The 21,550-nt window shown below is 36.2% G+C and overlaps 1 protein-coding gene across 1 annotated transcript in view; it reads left to right on the forward strand.

Annotated features, from left to right (window-relative positions):
• LOC106874287 (EF-hand calcium-binding domain-containing protein 6) overlaps nucleotides 1–21,139 on the forward strand; it is a 149,924-nt gene extending 128,785 nt beyond the window's left edge. The window contains exons 25-28 of the mRNA XM_089339577.1: nucleotides 3,627–3,683; nucleotides 11,256–11,427; nucleotides 18,039–18,229; nucleotides 20,777–21,139. Of these exons, the coding sequence (XP_089195703.1) occupies nucleotides 3,627–3,683; nucleotides 11,256–11,427; nucleotides 18,039–18,229; nucleotides 20,777–21,055 (699 nt within the window). The 3' untranslated portion in view covers nucleotides 21,056–21,139. The remainder of the gene's footprint in view (nucleotides 1–3,626; nucleotides 3,684–11,255; nucleotides 11,428–18,038; nucleotides 18,230–20,776) is intronic.
• Nucleotides 21,140–21,550: the final 411 nt, after the last annotated feature.

Consider the following 21,550-nt stretch of genomic DNA (forward strand, 5'->3'; position numbering starts at 1 on the left):
CACCATTTGAGTGTGGCCGTTGCCAGTACCACCTGACTGGCCCTCGTGCCGGTGGCACGTAAAAGTACCCACTACACTCTCGGAGTGGTTGGCGTTAGGAAGGGCATCCAGCTGTAGAAACTCTGCCAGATCAGATTGGAGCCTGGTGCAGCCATCTAGCTCGCCAGTCCTCAGTCAAATTGTCCAGCCTATGCCAGCATGGAAAGCGGACGTTAAACGATGATAATGATGATTAATATTTTGGAATATAAATAAAAATTAAATTTTGATAGAAAGCTATATTTTAGATCATTTTCAAACAACAAATTGCATTTTGTAGGAACAAGAGGTGGATTGGCATCAAAAGGCTTTAGATTCAGATTTCTGTCTAAATATTAATGACTTGTAAGGACACTGTATTTTGTTATGCAACCATAATATACTACCAAGTACAGTGATACCTCGCAGTACAAGTTTAATTCTTTCCATGACTGAGCTCGTTTTACAATTTACTCATTTTACAAATCAATTTTCCCCATTGAAATTAACAAAAATATAATTAATCCATTCCAGCCTGCAAAGACTACCCCAAAATAATATTTTTATGGATTTTAAAACAGAAAAGTTGTAGTTACAAGTAAAATGACAATTACAAAAAAGAGAAAGCAAAAGAAATATGTAAACTGGTTTTATTAACTGAATTACCTTAAAGATGGGACAATTTGTGTGTGAAGAAGATGATAGAACAGGGAGGAGGAGGATTACTGTTTGGAAGGAGAATCGCCTTCCATTAAGATTTCAGGAAGAACAATTTCTGGCATCTTCTCTCTCACTTCACTTAATTTAGACTTTTTGGACACACTTTCTTCACATTTTACACTTGCAATAGAAACATATCAAGAGAAGTCTGCTTTTTCAAAATGTTACGAAAATGCGCCAGAACAATGTCATTAAATAAAGCAACTGCACGACCTGTAGATACTTTTTCAGGATAATATTTTTCTACAAATTCAGAAACATACTTTTCCATCGCTACCTCTATGTCACTCTAGCCTTCTCCACTACACTGTCCTCCTCCAGGAGACCAATTTCTTCCACTGCATTCAAATGCTGCTGCTCCTGAAGCTGCAGGAGCAGTTCTCTGTTGTCAGCTCCTCTGAGTGTTCCTCAACCAGATCGTTAATGTCCTCATCATCAGCCTCAAGGCCCATGGACCTGCCAAGAAACACTATCTCCTTAACTACAGGTGTCTCAGACTCAATTCCCTCAAATTCTCTTTCGGATACAAAGTCAGGTCACAGTTTCCTTGATGCAGAATTCAGCATTCTCCTTGTTACACCCTGCCAGGCCATATCAATGATTTTCAAATAGTTTACAATGAAGTAGTGCTCCTTCTAAAACTCACAAAGGGTTAGATTTGTATTTTCGGTGACTTCAAAGCACCGACGAAACAGGTGTTTGTTGTACAATTTCTTAAAATTAGAAATCACTTATTGGTTCATGGGCTGCAAGATAGGGGTGGTATTGTGTGAAAGGTATTGAACTTTTATGAATTCAAATTCGTCCTGGATATCATCTTCGAGGTTAAGAGGGCCTTGAGAGGAAGACTGTTCTCCAGAAAGTACTTTTTCACTGCTAGTCTGAAGACAAGGTTGACCCACTCAGAGAAGAATTGCCTGGTGATCCAAGCTTTAATGACTGCCCTCTACATGACTTGCAGCTTTTCCTTCAGGATTTTTTGCAACTTGAACGCTAGTGGGTTTTCAGAATGGTAGACAAGGAGCGGCTTAATTTTCACTTGCATTGGCACAAAGGGTGAAAGTTAGCCTATCTTTCATAGGCTTGTGGCCTGGAATTTTCTTCTCCTCTGCAGTTATGTAGGTTCTTCTGGGCATATTCATTCAAAAAAAGGACAGCTTCATCACAGTCGAATAACTGTTGTGCAATGTACCCCTCAGTTGTGATGAGCTGAAGGAATTCACACACGAAATCTTCAGCTGCCTCTGTGTCAGAACTTGCTACTTCTCCATACCTGACAACGCTATGAACACCAGTCCTCTTCTTGAAACTATCAAACCAGCCGTGACTGGCCTTAAATGCATCTGCTGATGTCTCCTCCATCGATGTTCCAAGGTTCTGCTTCAGGAGATTCCCATACAATGCTTGTGCTTTCTCATAGATAATGGTCTCAATAATCATATCCCATGTGAGTTGCTTCTTGTTGATTCACAGGAGAAGCAATTTTTCCATCCATTCATGAACAGATGTGCATTGCTTAGAGAGCCAGGGGACAACCTTTGCTGTTGTAACAGCCTTGATCTCATCCTTTTTCTTCAGGATGCTGCAGATCGTTGACATGCTATGTCCACTTCACACACTCCTCTCTCATTTATCAATGATTTCCTTCTTCAATTCTATCATAATCAGCTTTTTCTTCTTCTCAGCACTGTCCTTTGCACTAACCTGCTTAGGACCCATGGCTAACGCAACTGATTATTATAAAATAATAGCAAAAAATGCACAAAACTAAACAAAAAGAACACTGGGAAAAATACAATGGGGATGCTGCAACAATCAGATAAATACATAAACTGAGTGAGCGGAGACTGTGCTTGTAGGTAGAGCATGTGTGAGCTCAGCACCAACTAGCAGTCACTTGTATGAAACTCGCTTATACTGCGGATTTCCACTTGTACTTCAAGACAAAAATTTGCACGTGCCTCAGCTTGTGCAGCAAATTACTTGTACAATGGTGCAGTCATACTGTGAGGTTCTATTGTGTATTAAACACTTTATAAGTCAATATTGTATCCTACTGTGTTATTAAATCACTTGTTAAAGCTATCTTTACAGATTATCTGTAGAAACTATAGCCATCACTGATTTGTTACGATGTTTCATATTCAAATATGCCTAATGTAAGCAACAATGCGATTGAAGATGGAAAAATAGGTAAGAGGTGTATGTGCCATAATTCAGAAGTTCTTGCTTCTTCATCAGCACTGCATCCAACCCATTTAACTATCCATAAACTCATTGCTTAACCCTTTAGCATTTAAACTAGCCATACCCGGCCAAAACATTTCGTCTGTTTTATGTTCAAACTGGCCAAATCTCACCTCTTGCACCAACCCTACAATATCATTCTAAAAACTAAGTTACCTCCTTAAAATCTCAAAGCTAAAAGATAATGCATGATTCATTTAAAATAATGTGAATAAATAAGCCTTACTTTTGACAGAATAATGTGAATGTTAAAGGGTTAAATAACCCCTAAATATAGTGGTGTAGCATTACTGGATATACCTATTTTACATATTAAACACATTCCTGGCAGCTGGTACGTAAATATTAATGACTTGTTGGGACACCATATTACGATATGCAACCATAATATACTACAAAGCATATTAAATGCTTTATAAGTCAATACTGTATCCTATAGCCAGCACTGATTTGTTACAACTTTCCATATCCAAATACGCCTAATGCAAACAATGATGCGGTCGAAGATGGAAAAATGGGTAATGCGTGTATATGCCATATTTCAGGAGTTCTTCATCAACACCACACCCAGCCTATTAGGCATTCACAAACTCATTGCTTAAATAGCCACTAAATATCTAAATGTCTGTTTTGGCTTACAGCTTGGTTCCACAAGATACTTTAGAAAAGAACCACGTCCAGCAGGGGCACAAAGAGACGTAAGTGATCTGTTTATTCTTAGATGATAACTTAAATACCCTTTGTTTGTTTTTAGATAGCAGATTGGCTGAATCATTAAAGTATTGGAAAAGATATTTGATGTTTAGTTTCATTCCTTTATGTTCTGAGTTCAAATCCTGCTGAGGTTAACTGTACCTATAAATTTGATATTTTTATAAAATATTCTTGATTTTTTGGAATTATTATAAAAAGTTAAAATAAACATAGCATACAGGTAAAATCAAAATCAAAAATCAAATCATAATCAAATGGAAATTGTAGTTGTGGCCGATGCCAGTGCCGCCTGACTGGCTCCCATGCAGGTGGCATGCAATAAGCACCATTCATGCATGGGTTGATGCCAGTGCCGCCTGACTGGCTCCTATGCCTGTGGCACATAAAAAGTACCCACTACACTCTCGGAGTGGTTGGCGTTAGGAAGGGTATTCAGCTGTAGAAACATTGCCAGATCAGATTGGAGCCTGGTGTGGCCTCCTGGCTTGCCAAGTCCCCAATCAAACTGTCCAACCCATGCCAGGATAGAAAACGGACGTTAAACGATGATGCTGATGATGATGATTTCCATGTGGTAGTTTCAACTTGTCTTTGAATTTGTTATTTAATATCTATTACATAATATATCAGACCTTAAACCACAATTCATGCAACCATTTTATAGCTAAAATTACATTATTTTTCAAAACATCCAAACCATTTAGTGTCAAATTTGTGTAAAAATGATTCAGTCAGTTTTGGCTAATTTCATAAGGTTTCTTCTGATTTTTATAAAAGACAGCATAAAATCAGATATTTCTTTGATTTGATATTGAATAAATACATTTTGGAAGCTTCTCTGTTCATGACTTAAAACAACAGCAGTCAGTTCTTTATGTTTTTACAAAGAACTAGCTTCAAGAGTCACAAGTTTGCAAGTTTTTCGTTCCACTTCAATGAATTCAAAACTACTGAAGTTCAGATTCCAGTATATTTTCACTTTGTTTTTAATTGTGTAATAAAATTCTTTAATAAATAAATATTCATTGAAGATGAAAATTATAAAATGATGAACTAAATTCGACGACTGGCACCCATGCCAACGTCGTCTCTTTCATTGGACACGAAACTCGGCTTGCAAAGACCTGTTGGGGCAAGTGAAAGCGAAATCGTGATGGCACCTGTGCCCAGCGTCGCCTTCCTGGCACTTGTGCTAGTGGCACGTGTAAAGACATTCGAGCAACATTGTTGCCAGTGCCGCCAGAGTGGCTCCTGTGCAGGTATCACGTAAAATACACCATTTTGAGCGTGGCCATTGCCAGTACTGCCTGACTGGCCTTTGTGCGGGTGACACGTAAAAGCACCCACTACACTCTCTGAGTAGTTGGCATTAGGAAGGGCATCCAGCTGTAGAAACTCTGTCAAATCAGATTGGAGCCTGGTGTAGCCATCTGGTTCACCAGTCCTCTGTCAAATCGTCCAACCCATGCTAGCATGGAAAGCGGACGTCAAACGATGATGATGGTGGTTTTGAATGAAGCCATAAATGGATGCAAGGTGGGTTTTTTCCCTTTAACCTGTGAATGACACAAATTTTTCCATATCTGCATGATTTTAAATGTTATCATTGAGTAATTAAAAGTGTGTGGGGAAAGTGAAGAATATCTTGGTGGGGGTTGAAATACCTTTCAGGTTATAAATCAGACAATGCTAATGAATGTCTATCAAAAATTTTTTGTCCAAAAATTTCAGGTTTTTACATTTTTGTCCCCAAGAGCACAGATGCCCTTTTCCTTCCTCATAAAGTAGTGATAGCAAAACTTCCTCGACTCTTTTACTTGTTTCAGTCATTTGACTGCAGCCATGCTGGAGCACCGCCTATTTTTTACAGTTATGAAGAGAAAAAGTTTTTTTTGTTGAAAATTTCCGTTTTTTTTAAATTTTTGCTCCTTAACACTGTGCCCTTCTTTCTCTCAATTAAATTGTGATAAACTAGTTAAAAAATATCTAAGAGATGAAAGCAGTAACTATACTGAGAAGTAATGTTTATTGCCACTTCAGCTGTGATAACTGTTCCAATATATACATAACTTTTTAAAAAATTATTTTCAATTCTGAATTCTTTTTTGTTTTCAAAATTTCAGTTTTTTTCAAAGTTTTGCTCACCAATTCTGTGTTCTTTTCCTTCCCCATGAGGGACTGATAACCATTCTAAAATCTGTTGACTTTTTCAAAAATTTTTACAACTCTGAAAATTTTTTTTTTCCAAAATTCTAATTTTATTTTCTTAAAATTTCAATGCTGAGTGCCATCTATAATTTTCCACTTTCAATTTGTGATCATAAACTGAAAAAATGTCAGCTATTTGAAAATCATTCGTGAACAAATATTGGTTTGCACGTGTCACCTGTTACTTTGAGTTGTTTATACAATACATGGTTGTACCATAATGCACATATGATCTTATGCTATGGCCTGAAAACTCAGAGTACATTGCTAATTGATTGTGTTTCTTCTTGTGGGATTGTGACACTTTATTCTCTCAGTTTTGTGTCATGTGATTAAGATTTCAAATCCTGCCAAGTTCAGTTTTACTTTTCTTTCTTCTAGTATCAGTGAAGCAAAGCACCCTGAATTGAGCAGAGTTTTACAATAGCTATCACTGCCTTATGGGGAAGGAAAAGGGCCAGGAATTAGATGATTGTGGGGTTCCTATTTTATATTCCTTTGTTTTCATACAATAGGAATTATGATTTGAAAAAAAATTTTCTCCCAAAATTTAAGTTTTTTTTTTTACATTTTTGTCCCCTAATTCCTTGCTCCTTTCCTTCCAATGAGGTAGTAAGAGCTATTCCAAAACACCACCCACAAAATATATTGTAATTACAAAAAACAACCTTGCTTATTTTTGCATTATTATATAACGTGTGTGACATACCCACAATACTACAAACTCATAAATTATTGTTGACATATTCAATTAATTAGATAAGAATTTCAAACTCTGAGGCTAAGCAATTAAGCAGAATTGATTGTGTGTATATAGGAATGGTCTGAAAGAAAGATGAATGATCAGTACTGAAAAAATAAATAAAAATAGATGGTTTGGGATCAATTAATATTAAATAAGCAGTATGAATGAGAGACAGCATCATTAAGCACAAATTTGCTGTAATAAATTGGGTAGCTCATAGTGTGGGGGTGTGAGGTTGATGGGTTTTGGGACTGGTTTCAAATGTGTAGAGGAAGATCTCACAATATTCTGTATGCAAAGTCTATCTTTGTTGCTAGGGCACAGTTGGTTGAATTTTCTCCCCCTCCAATTCCTTCTTTTCTCTGCTAGTGTTATTATTAGTATTTATTAGATTCCAGTCTCTCCAGGAAAGATGAAAGGCAAAGATGCTCAGAGTATAAAGTAATATAACTATATTTGGTGAAGCACTTAGTTTGGTGCTTAACTATTATAGACTGACAATCCATTCCAATTCTTTGTGGCTGTAGAGCAAGCAGCTTTGCTGATCAATGAATGAATAATAATGTTTATAGAGAGAAAGTTTGAGACAGAGAGACTGTATAGACGTAGTTAATAATAAAAAATTGGCAATAGAGAGAATACAGAGGTGTAGTATAGAGAGTAAGCTACAGAGAAAGAGGTTGTTGAGATGTAATTATATTAGGAATAGACAGTTAGAGATAAGCAGACTATAGAGCTGTACTATAAAAACATGGTTAGAGAGAGAAAGATTAGAGCTGTACTATGATGAAACAAATTATATTTCTGTGTCACAGTAATTTCAAAGGAGATGTATTTGTTTTTATATAGTCATAATTTATGGTTGTTATTATTGCTATAAATATGTTTGTCACTCTAAATTGATGTCATAAGTAGGTGTATCACACCATACTTTGTTATAAATAGTTTTATCTCAAGAAATTTTTATCATAAGCTAGTATAGGGTGTCCCAGAATTAATTATCTAATTCAATGAAATTGGGCAACTTTTTTTTTAAATGACAGAATTTTGTTTATTTTATAGGCACAGACATGGCTGTATGGTAAGAAGCTTCCCAACCACGTGCTTCCGGGTTCCGTCCTATTGTGTGGCACCTTGGGCAAGAGTCTTCCACGATATCCTCATGCTGACCAAAGCCTTGTGAGCGGATTTGGTATACAGAAACTGAAAGATGATCGTCATATATATATTTGTATGTATATATCTATGTGTGTGTCTTTATATCTGTGTTTGTTCCCCTCCTCATCATCACTTGACAACCAGTATTGGTGTGTTTACATCCCTGTAACCTAGTGGTTTGGCAAAAGAGACTGATAGAATAAGTGCTAGGCTTTAAAAAAAAATGTCTTGGAGTCAATTTGTTTGACTGAAACACTTCAAGGTGGTGATTCAGCACAGTCACGGTCAAATGACTGAAACAAGTAAAACAATAAAAGAATTATTACTTAATTATGTTACCATAAGAAACAGACTTATAAATCTTATTCTTTTAATTGTTTCAGTCATTTGACTGTGGCCATGCTGGAGTACCACCTTGAAGTGTTTCAGTCAAACAAACCAACCCTAGGACTTTTTTTAAGCCTGGTACTTATTCTATCAGTATCTTTGGCCAAACTGCTAAGTTACAAGGACGTAAACACACCAACACCAACAGTTAAGTAATGATGGTGGGACAAACATAAACACAAAGACACACACACACACATATATATATACAACAGGCTTCTTTCAATTTCCATTTACCTAATCCACTTGAGGCTTTGGTTGGCCAGAGGTTGTAGTAGAAGACACTTGCTCAGGGTGCAGTGGGACTGAACCTGGAACCATGTTGTTGGGAAGCAAGCTTACCATACAGCCATGTCTACACCTATGTCAAAACTTTATTAAAAATTTTCAGCATGTGCTCCATCTGTAGCTCTGCAAATTTCAAATCTGTCCTTAGCATTGTGATACACACTTTGAACCATTTCAGAAGTTATCTCCTACACTGCTAACTGAATGTGTTCTTTAAGTTCAGCTGAACTATTGCTCCATCCTTGGGATGGAGGTTGAGAAAATGATTGCTGCTAAATTGTAAAAAAAAAAAGTGTCATGGACAGATAAGCAGGATCCATCAGGAATGAAAATAAAATCCTTTAAAAAAATGTTTTTAATTATAAAATTATAAACAATTTTTTTTTTATTTATACACTTTTAACACATACTAAACATGATAAACATAAATAAAAATGAATTTTTAAAAAAAATTATCCAATTCCACTGAAATAGATAGTTAATTTTAGGACACCCTGTTGATTGTGGTTAATTGATGTCACAAGTTGGATCATCACAATGTGTTAATTGTGATTGATATCATATGTAATCATGAGGATAGGAGTTCAATCTTTACTATTGCATGTCATCTTTTACAAGTGTTTTCTACATTGCCTCAGAAATCAGCCCAAGCCTTCTGAAGTGAAACTGTTTGACCAGAGGTTGTATGGAAGTTCATTGGATGGACTGTATTTGGAATTTGAAAGGTTATCGTCATTATGGATAAGATCCCAAGGTGGCTTTGATTAAGGTGACCTATGATTAAAGACGTTCAGTTTGACCATCCCTACTTGTTATTTGTAGACATAAAAATACAATATATTGTACCTATCTTTTTCAGATGATTATAGCGTAAATTGATAGTGATTTAGCAGGTTAAACAATCCTGGATTAGGGTGAGGATTAAGCCCTGAATGATGGAATCTATGTTCAAAGACAGTTGTGACTATCCCACTTTTCTGAGTTTTTTTTTATATTTCTAGACATTAAATGTTGGACTCCATTATTTCATGTATCATTCCTATATTTTAAAGATGATAGAGTTTGAATTAATGAAGATTTGGTTGCTATTTTTAGTCGGTTGAGTAATGATTGACATTCTGTTTTGACTTACTGATGTTTTTTTCTGTTTGTTTTACATCCATTTTTCCAATGTGGCATAGAGTTAGATAAACACTTATATTACTGAGGCATTACTTTACAGCTGGTTGCCTTTCCTGTTGCTAACCCTTCTGTTTTTCAAGAAAGGAGATTTTGTTCTGCTTGTCTTCAAAAGCACAAGGCTAGCAGACAATCTGTTGACCAGAAATTGCCAGCAAACATCACTGTCCATAGTGCAGTGTTTTCTCGTGTGAAACACAGAATGCAAACATTCATATATACACACATACACATTCACATCTATGCATGTATACATGCACATTCATGCACACATACACCCACATATATATGATATGTATACATGCAGGTGTGGCTATAGACACAGACATAGCTATGTGGTTAAGAACTTTGCTTCCCAACTTCATAGTTTTGGTTCAACACCAAAACCTCATGAGTGGATTTGGTAAAAAGAAACTGTAGGAAGCCTGTTTTATATATATACGTATGTGTGTGTATCTGTGTGTGTGCGTGTATTGTGTGTGTTGTGTCTCTTGTTTTGACATTGCATGACAGTCATAAAAGAGGTCCATATCAGACAACATACAGGTAGTCTCATTCATTTCTAATATTCTGTGGAAATATGTCTGGCCACAAATAAATATCACCTTGTTTGGAAACAAGTGAGTGTTGGTCACAGGAAGGTCATCCAAGCTGTAGAAAATCTACTTCAGTAAACTTGGTCTGACCCATATAAACATGGAAAAGTAGATGTTAAAATGATAATTACATACATGCATGCATGCACACATGCACGCACGCACATATACACATCTCTGTATTGTACTAAATGTGGATATATTATAAGAGCACTGTACTGCAGTTTTTGTCCTAAAATCTCTTATATAGACATTTAGTACATAGAAGCACAAAGATATCGGAAGCGGGCAAAAAATCCAGCACCGTTGTGGACCTACTGTTTCTTATGATTTCAGCATGTTTTGCACCTCATCAACAGCGGGCATTCCCTAACTGCATGTTGATTTGGTAATAATACAGCTTCCAATATTAATATCCAGCTTTTTCCTAGCCTGTTGACTAACAGCAGTACCAGTATTTGAATAGTCAGTTTCTATATTTATCATTGGAAGAGAGATTTGGCCAGCATGCAGTTAGTGAATGATGAGGTCTCCATCACCAATATTCTAATATTGGACGTATTAGATGTATGTATATTTTTGTTAAAAAGTTCTCATACTGTCATAATATTTGACAAAAATGAAAATTTTTCATCTTCAGACTTTAAGAAAAAAAACAGATTTGGACAGGCCTGATGGAAAATATGATGAAAATTTCTTCATCTTGTCTACCTGTTAATCTAATTTTTTAAAAAATGTTTGTGTATGTATATTTTAAGTATTTATATGTATATCTCCAAGAGCAGAATAAAAGAGATAAACTCTTTATTCTCACATCATAAATTACATAATCTTTAAACGTGTTTCACAAGCATGTTGTGTAGTAATTGGTACATAGATAACTACATGATTAACTTAGAATACCAAATCTTCAGAAGAAAATAGTATTCTAATCTGTTATATGTAACAGTTTTATATCTAATGTTTTGTGTTATTATTTACTTCTCAAACCCAAGAAACCACACCTGCCAATATATCAGTCACCACCTCAAGGCGCATTAGTCAATGCAGAACTTGCAGAAAAAAGTATTAAAGATATAATTTTTCAGCATTGGAAACCTATTTTGAAAAGTTGCCAAAAACTAGATGTAAACAGCACTGGATTCATCCCACCAAGCAAGTTTAAAGGTTTGTGTCATTTTATCTGTATTTCATTTTTAACTAATTAGCATATATGTATATGTAAAGGCACATGGCATAGTGGTTAGAGTGTCTGACTCACAATTGTGAGGTAGTGAATTTGATTCCTGGACTGGGTTGTGTTTTGTGTTCTTGAGCAAGACACTTTATTTCACATTGCTCCGGCTCACTCATCTGTAGAAATGAGTTGCAACGTCACAGGTGCCAAGCTGTATCAGCCTTTCCCTCAAACAACATCAGTGGAGTGGAGAGAGGAGGCTGGTATGCATGGGCAACTGCTGGTCTTCCATAAACAACCTTGCCTGGACTTGTGCCTCAGAGTGGAACTTTCTAGATGCATAACCGAAGGGGGTCTTTATATATATATATATATATATATATATATATATATATATATATATATATATATATGCACTTTTATTTCAACTGTTGACTGGCCATGCTGGAGTACCTACCTTGTATGATTAGTTGAACAAATTGACCTCAGTTCTTATTTTAAGTCTTGATACTTATTCTGTTGATCACTTTTGCTTAGTTACAGGCATGTAAACAAACTGACACTGGACAAACATAAACACACACAATATACGTATGTAACTAAGTGGCACTTCATCAGTTACAACGATGAGGGTTCCACTTGATCCTATCAATGGAACAGCCTGCTCAGGAAATTAATGTGCAAATGCTGAGCACTCCAAAGACATGCATACTCTTAACGTAGTTCTCAGGGAGACTTAATGAGACAAGGCTGGCCTTTTGAAATACAGGTACTACTGATTTTTGCCAGCTGAATGGACTGGAGCCACATAAAATAAAGAGTCTTGCTCAATGACACAACGCGCCACCGGGAATTGAGCTCATGACCTTATGGCTGTGAGCTGAATACCCTAACCAGGAAGCCATGTGCCTTCATTGTACATATGTATGTATTTTAACAAATACACTCACAAGGCATTGGTCAGCCTGTAGCTCAACTAGAAGACACTTGTCTATGATGTGCAGTGAGACTGAACCCAAAATCATTTGGTCACAAACCGAACTTCCTAACCACACAACCATACCTGCAACTCTATGCGTGTGTGTGTGTGTGCTCATGCATACTGTCATTATATCAATTTTTTTTAATGACCATTTTACTCAGTGGGATTCAGTAAATTTAGACCAAGTATTTTTACATTATATAAGTAAATGCCTGTGAAGGCACTTGGCTTAGTGGCTAGAGGTATTCAGCTCACAATTGTGAGGTCATGAGTTCGATTCCTGGCAGCATGTTGCATCCTTAAGCAAGACACTTTATTTCTCATTGCTTGAGTCCACTCACCTCACAAAAATGAGTTGTACCTGAAATTCAAAGGGCCAGCCTTGTCACACTCTGTATCACACTAAATCTCCCCGAGAACTACATTAAGAGTACACGTGTCTGTGGAGTGCTCAGTCACTTATACATTAATTTTGGATCAACTAGGACCCTCATCATTGTAACCAATGGATTGCCAGCAAACAAATGTCCAATAGGCTGAGGCAGGTTCTTAAAAGGATCAATCACTCAGAAGATATTTCATCTCCCAAGAGTTGCTGACACTCTTATAAAGCTTAAGTGTCATCCACAATGGAGTGCTGTTCCCACATCTGGGATGGGGGCTACTGCTATATTCACAGACAACCCTGGCTATATCCAGGGAAGGGCCACTCAGCTGATTGACATTACCTGATTAAACTTTCAGCGCCGAAAACTGCAAACAAAGGGAAAGTGATTTCGTTTTTTTTTTTTTTTTTCTAAAACACGCAATACCATTTCAAATCTATTCTGCAATCTGGGATTAATAAATCCAGTGATTTCAAGAGGTATGAAAAAGATATTTTGTTTTAATATACTTTTACTTGTTTCACATACACAGACGCAAACATTAATGTTTTTTTTTTAGAAGAATTTTGTATCCTTCTTCTTCTCTCCTGCTCAGGCTTCATTACCACTAATTTGTATCACTTCAGCATTTTCACTTATTCTTTTCAAACTTGCTTGATTTTTCAATCTTATGTAATCCACACTTTTGTAAACGTATTTCTGCAGAATGTTATCTAAAAATATGGGTGAAAAAAAAAAACCAGCAAATATAATTTTACCCATGAAAGTGGAGGCGAGGTGAAATTTCGAAGGGTTCCACCCCTCCCTTCACCCCACCCCCGTTTATCGGACTAAAGGAAGTGTTTTGTGGCATATATTAACAAGTAGCAAAAATAATTTCCCCATGAAAATGGGGGTGTGAAATTTTCAAGCCCTCCCCCCCCCCCGTTTCCAGACAAAAAAGTGTTTTGTGGCACATTAGGAGGTCACCATAATTCATTCAATGCAAAAAAAGACATTCCCAATAATTCCAGGATAGTGGGGGGGGGGGGGGGGAGGGTCCAGTTTCCCATCCCCCTTTTTTTTTCTGAACAAAAATAAGGGTTTTACAGCACATTAAGAGATGAGGATACTTGACTCCACACAAAAAATCCAAAGTCTTTTTTTTTTTTTCTTATTGAAATGCATGTGGGTGTATACTTCTCAAAATTTACCAAAAATTCAACCTTAATTAACTGAAACTCTCTCTCTCTCTCTCTCCCTCTCTCTCTGATCCTCTTGTTCATTGTAAAATATTTTGTTTTATTTACAAACATTTTCTCTTCATTACTTGCCAACACACACCACATCATTACTAGTGTCCTTGGACAGATTAGTTTGACAGGTTTGATAGATCCCACCGCTCTCTAAGCTACATTCAGAAAAGGATTTGTACTTAGCATTGCAAGCTAGGTGAACCTGGCTGTTTTAAAGAGTAAAGTATGTTAGTTAGTGCCAATCTCATGATTTGAACTACTGACTTCTCATCTGCTGGTGGCTTCAGTTGTTTGCCCTCTGTTACAGAGGCCTCATGTAAATAGTATTGCCAAATCTTTATACTAAAGTTCAAGAAAGAACCTAGCAAACCTAATTTCTCTCAAACTAAAAAGTATGTGTAAAGGGAGATAATTTCAGACATCTAAAGTTTTCAATTATGTTTGTTTGAATGTATATGTGTATGTATTAATGTGCGTGTATGTACGCATAATGTGTGTGTGTGTGTATGTATATATATATATATATATATATATATGTATATATTATACATAAATGAAAATTCGATGTGGAACATGGAAACCATGCACAGAAATAATTTATTGAACTAATACACACATGCATATTCAAATATACATACATGTATACATATATAGGTGCAGGCATGGCTGTGTGGTAAGAAGTTTGCTTCCCAATTACATGGCCCTGGTTTCAATGTCACTGCATGGCACATTGGAGAAATGTCTTCTGCCATAGCCTCTGACTAACCAAAGCCTTCTGAGTGGATTTGGTAGATGGAAACTGAGAGAAGCCTGTCATATATATATATATATACACACACATGCATACATACAGACATATATATATATATATATATATATATACACACATGCATACATACATACAGACATATATATATATATATATATATATATATATATATATATATATATATAAGCAATGTTAATTCTCTAAATGAAGTATTAACAGTAACTGCACGATAAAGTGTAGTATATTGCCACTTAAGTGTGGCTGACCCCTAGGGGTGGATGTTACTGTTGCTTTTAGCCCCAGGAGGACATCTCCTCCAGCTGGCTTATCGACACACTACTGTGTCCTGTTTGCCAAGGGAAGTTATCCCTCCCACCATGATCCTGGGGCTAAAAGCAACAGTAACATCCACCCCTAGGGGTCAGCCACACTTAAGTGGCAATATACTACACTATATATATATATATATATATATATATATATATATATGTGTGTGTGTGTGTGTGTGTGTGTATTTATATCTGTGTTTGTCCCCCCCCCCACTCCGCTTGACAACCAGTGTTGGTGACCTTACATCCTTGTACCAATAGAATAAGTACCAGGCTTTAAAAAAAATAGGTACTGGTATCAATTCATCTGACTAAAATTTCTTCAAGGTGGTGCCCCAGCATAGCCACAGTCTAATGACTGAAACAAGTAATAGATAAAAAAAAAAAAAGATAATGATAAAAATTCTTAATAATGTTAAATTATAAAAATAAACTTTAAAAAAAAAACAAACATAAAATGGCAATAGGGGTTCAGGTGAGTAAAATAGTAATCAAAGGGTGAAGAATGCATGAGAACCACAAGGCTAAATTGTCATTTAAATCTTTCATGACTCTCCCCCACCTCTCTCTCTCATATTCTTCAGCAGTATGGGAGATTACAGTTTAGGAATTTCCAGACCATCAAACATAACTCCTACTCTTTGCTATTGTCATCATTGTTATTATTGTTGTCATCATCATACCAATACTGCTGTCACTGTCACCATCATTAACAGCAGAAAACTCTTGTAATCATTTCCATATTTATTCGTTTGTGTGTGTGTATGTTATACCCATGAATAGCCAAGATAGGTGATGGTCTGGTCTACTCACTGAATTAGTATAACTTCTATTATAAATTAAAACCTAGTTGCTAACCATTTTGCCGTACTCCATGGGCCAAGGTACATAACTCTATTTTGTTTTGGACTTTCTGACTTGAAAATTCTTTGCCTGATTAAATATATCAACTTATCCAGCTATCAAAAAAGAAAAAGAAAAGAAAAGAAACAAACAAAAATTTAAAAACTTCAACAAACATATGTTCAGATGTGAAAAATTCATTATTTAAAAAAAAAAAAAAGGAGAAAATGAATGTAAAAATGAACGGAAATTTCCATTTTAATCTTTTTTTTTTAACAAATTGTGAAAAATTTTGTTGAGGCAGATGTTAGATGACGCATTTGAATAATAATAATTGTTATTTATCATTGTGGTAAAAGTATAATCTGTTCTGGCAGGATTTGATCCCAGAATATTGTGGTCTCACTAAAACCTGTGATGCATCAAGCCTGGCTTGTTAAACTACCTGTTACCCACTTCTCTAATTGTTGATTTCACATTTTGCCACAAGGCCTGCAGTTTCAAAGGAGGAGATAAGCTGATTAAATCAACTCCAGTATTCAACTTGGTAATTATTTTATTGATCCTGAAAGGATGAAAGGCAAAGTGGACCTCGATGAAATTGACCTCAGAATGTAAAGATGGACAAACTGCTGCTAAGCATTTTGCCTGACACGCTAATGATTCTGCCAGCTTTCCACCTTAAACCAATTTCTCTAATTATTAATATTTGAATGTTGCTTTTACCAGGACACAATGGCACCTTTTGATAAGAGAAGGTATTGAGGTGAAGTGATGTGGTACGGTGTGTGTGCGTGAGATCATAATTGAATCGATTACTGTCATTGATTGTATCGAAAAAATGTAAGTCAAAGATACCTCTGCTTGGATTTGAACAGATAATCTAGAAACATGAGAGCATAAGATATTTTGTTCAGTGCTCTGCTGCTTTTACCAACTAAATAATGGCACAATAACATCCTAATGCAGACAAATGCCTTCTTATTACAGCTCTGACTTGTGAACGGTATTTCATCTGTGAAACGGTATGGAATCCATTCATATATGCATGCGAATGTGTGTGTATATGTGTGTGTGTGTGTGTGTGGTCAACTTTGCCTCATCATCATTAGTATTGTTTTAATGTCTACTTTTCAATACTTTTATGGGTTAGACTAAATTTATTGTGGCACATTTTTTATGACTGGATACCCTTCCTGTCACGAACCCATACCTGTTTCCAAGCAAGGTAATATTTCCTGACGCTCAGACATGTTTTTCATTGAAGACTCGAAAGGAACAATATCACTCGTATGACAGTGACTCAAGTTTGCAACTGTTGTGTGATGTCTGGGCAGCACAATGCATACACTCACATGCACACACAAGCACACACAATATATCAAAGGTTTCTTTCAGTTTCTGTCCACTAAATCTACTCACAAAGCTTTGGTTAGCTCCTGGGCTATAGTGAAAAAAACACTTGCCTCAGGTACTGCACCATGAAACTGAACCTGAAACCACATGGTTGAGAAGCAAACTTCTTACCTACACTAAATGAACTCTCAATCCTGTACAAGATCAGTTCTCTCAATCCTGTACAAGATCAGTTCTCTCTCTCTGTCTCCCCCACCATTCTCTTTCACTTCCCCTCTCTATCTTAGAAATCAGCTGTGGCCAGACCTAGGGAAGGATGGACTCTGCCAGGTTTAGATGTCCAAAACATGGTGCATTTCACAATGGCATCCCTACAACTTCATCCAAAGTTAATGGCTTGAAGCAGTGTAAGGCAATGAACTAATGCCGTAGCTTTTTTATAATCAATTGTCTTTTTAGACATAGCAGCCAAATCTCCCTTCGATCACATCAAACTATTGCAAGAAATAAATTATGTTGTCCTAGATACCCTCAAAGTGATAAGAGGTCATGGATGGAGTGTCTCTGATCATATATTTTCTTCATCAAAACTTCCAACTACAACTGCAGCAATAAGTTGATTGTCATTGCAATTAAAATTCTTTGGAATTATTTTTTATAATTTATTGTTCTTTTTTATTTTGCTTTCTTCTGTGCTTTAGATATCTTGCTCACATATGGGAAATCGATTGCAAATGATGAATTCAATACTTTAGCCAATAAATTTGATGTAAAGGGTAATGACACAATGGCATACAGAGAAATGATTCGCTATTTCATGCTGGATTTAAAAACTTCCACCAAACCAGTATTACCTGATAGAAAAGTCCTTGACGATAGTAACATGGATAAGGTATGTAGCTGGTCCATTTATTAAATGGTTTATTTTGTTATATTGATTGTATTGATTTGTTTTCACATTGCACATGATCAGTTTTCATATTGTTAGTTCTTCTGAATCAACTCCATTATTTATTGGTGCTTACTTACTGAGTTTGTACCAATAAAGGTAGCATGGGTTAGACAAGTCTACAGTGAGGCAGAATTTCCTGATGCCAACTATCAACTGCTGAAGTTTTTGTTTACAATTTGTGCACAAGTGCATATGTATTTCATAATATGTATATCATCATTGCTTAACATCTGTCTTCCATGCATATATGGGTAGGCCACTTGACAGGAACCAGCGAGGCAAAAGACTACCCCAGGCTACAGTGTCTGTTTTGGTAGGGTTTTTACAGCTAGATCCCCTTCCTGACACCAACCACTCTACAGAGTGGACTTATATCGCTTTCTCTCTCTCTCTCTCTCTCTCTATATATATATATATATATATATATATATATATTAGACAGGAAGGACAACAAAAGAAAGAAAGAGACCTCGATATTATGCAAATAGAGGAATTTATCTGTAAAAATATGTGACACTTATTCAGTAGCCATGATAAAACTCTGAGTTTCGGATGCCATTTTGATGCGTTTTGACCTTGTCACTACACAGTAATTTCCCTTTGTTTTTAACGGTCATTTTTCACAGGAATTTTCAATGGCCGGATAACTGAAGAGATGTTGGCGTGGGCTCCCACCCCGGCATCTGAAACTCGGAGTTTTATCATGGCTACTGAATAAGTGTCACATATTTTTACAGATATATATATATATAAATATATATATATATATATAGTTCACAAATGAGATCCAGAGATTCTCAATATAGAAGACACTTAATAGTGCTTATGAGATTCAAACTTAGACTCCACTGTCTTTGCAGGGAATCAATTCCACAAGGTAAAAAGAGGCTATAGGAGAGATCATGTTGAGCGGGTATAGAAGCAGTTATGCAGATAAACAAATTAGACTCATCAAATATGTATTTAATATATTTGATGTGTCTCATTTGTTTATCTGTATAATTGCCTCTGTGTGCGTGTGAGAGAGAGAAATAGAGAGAGAGAGAGAGAGAGAGAGAGAGTGAGAGAGAGAGAGAGAGAGAGAGAGAGAGAGAGTGGTCACTTGTGAGCTCTCTCACTGGTAACATGGAATCCAGTACACCCTGTTGCCTGGTTGGGTTGTTGGCAACTAAACACTGTTATCCTCAACTAGGGTTGCCTGATGAGGAGGGATGCTAGAAACTCAGCAGGACTGCAAACAAGACCTGTTGAAAGGATGGATGAACCTAGTATAAGTTCAACAACTATCTGGCTGTAGCAGGAGCCCTCAGATATTCCAGGCTGGTGTCCAGCATACTGGAAGACCACTGGGAGTGAGGCACCCCTTAGCTTCTGCTAAAGCAAGTCTCTAGCAGATCACTCTCGATATAAAACCAGATATACAGGGAATGGCATTGAACATTTTTGGGATCATTTGCTTGCGCTTGAGATCATGGCACTCCCACATTCCTGAGCCTGCCACCCATATTGTCACTGGATAGTTTTTATACTGATACCCAGGAGTAAAGTTGATTACATCAACCCCAGTGCTCAACTGGTGCTTGTTTTATCAACCCCCAAAAAAAGATGAAAGGCAAAGTTGATCTTAGCAGAATTTGAACTTAGAATATAAAGACAGCTAAAATACCATTAAGCATTTCACCAGGCATGCTAACGATTCTCCCAGTTTTCCGCTTTGTCATATTCATTGTCATCATCATCATCATTGTTTAACATCCACCTTCCATGCTGGCATGGGTTAGACAGTTTGACAGGAGCCGGCCAGGTAGAAGACTACCCCAGGCTACTGTGTCTGCTTTAGCATGGTTTTTATGGTTGGATGCCCTTCCTAACACCAACCATCTCACAGAGTGGACTGAGTGCTGTTTATGTGGCACAAGCATAAGTGAGGTCAGTTTTGGCATGGTTTTTACAAATGTCAACCACTTCACAGTGTGGACAGGATGCTTTTTAAGTGGCATCAGCATCGGCGGGCCTACCAAGTAACTGGCAAGACAAAAAATTTTTGAGAGGGGAGGGGGCGTTGGAGGAGATGACCTTGTGTCAGATGATGAAAGGTTATAATGAGACAGAGAGACAGAAACAGGTGTTTTGCTATAAAGGAGGTATATGGTTACCCAGCCAGAGAGAGAGAGAAAGGGATAAAGTCTGATAGAACAGAGACAAATCTGCAATTCAGTTTTGGTCTCTGGTTGTAGACACTTTTACTTCATAGTTTGAAAATTTTGAATTTAGATTATTTCTTCAGCTTATGTCACAGAAAGAAAAAAAAACATGTATTGTCTGATATAAATGCATAATTGGTATTATCTATTTCTTTGTTAATTTTCTTTTAAATTGTCACTGGTCATTTTTTTTTTTTTTTTAATTTTGCTTCATAAATTATCTCTGACTCAATATATTTCCAATTTTGTTTCCTAAATTATCGCTAGTCGTTATATTTTTCAGTTTGCTCCAGGGCCATTAGTTAGTGGACTGTCACAGGCAATGTTGAGAATTTACCCATGTGTAATAAAGCATTGGAAGACCATGCGAAGGAACTTTTTAAAGGTCGATTCTCAGAAGACTGGTTTTACTGATATTAAAAGTTTCAGACAGATTCTTCGAAATTACAACATCAATCTGACAGAAGATGAATTCTATAGCATTGTTACATACTACGATAAAGATTTCCATGGAAACATTGATTACAACATTTTTCTAAAAGCCTTCTTAAAGCGGCATTGAATTAACAAAATCCCATTATTTTATTTTATTTTTTTCTAACTGTTATTACTAGCAATTAAACATTACTATATATTATAAACTTTATTATTTTTGTCTCTCTTTTTTTGAGTTTTAACTTTCCTTAGATATTTCATAAACATTTCTTTCATGAACATTATATCATTGCATCACTAGATGATGAACTACAGTGATGGAACATGATGTTGTTGAAGATGATGGTGGTGGTGCTTGTGGCAGCAGTTTTAAATTGATGTTGGATTTAATTTTTAAGTTCCACCAATATTTTTTTCAACCCTTCAGTTGATGTATAGTTAATGTTGTCTGTTGGCATTTTATTTTTTGTTATCCTGTTCTATCCACTGCATCATGCACCATGGGAAGATGATACTAATTTCAAGAAACAAAAAATGACCAGAACTAGAAAAGAACTTTTGGGTGTTGTGTTATGTTGGTAAAAATATTCAGAATATATTTTTACAGACCAAATTCGTGGTA

Source organism: Octopus bimaculoides, chromosome 22 (genome assembly GCF_046866305.1).
Source record: "Octopus bimaculoides isolate indiv1 chromosome 22, ASM4686630v1, whole genome shotgun sequence".
Lineage (NCBI taxonomy): Eukaryota > Metazoa > Mollusca > Cephalopoda > Octopoda > Octopodidae > Octopus > Octopus bimaculoides.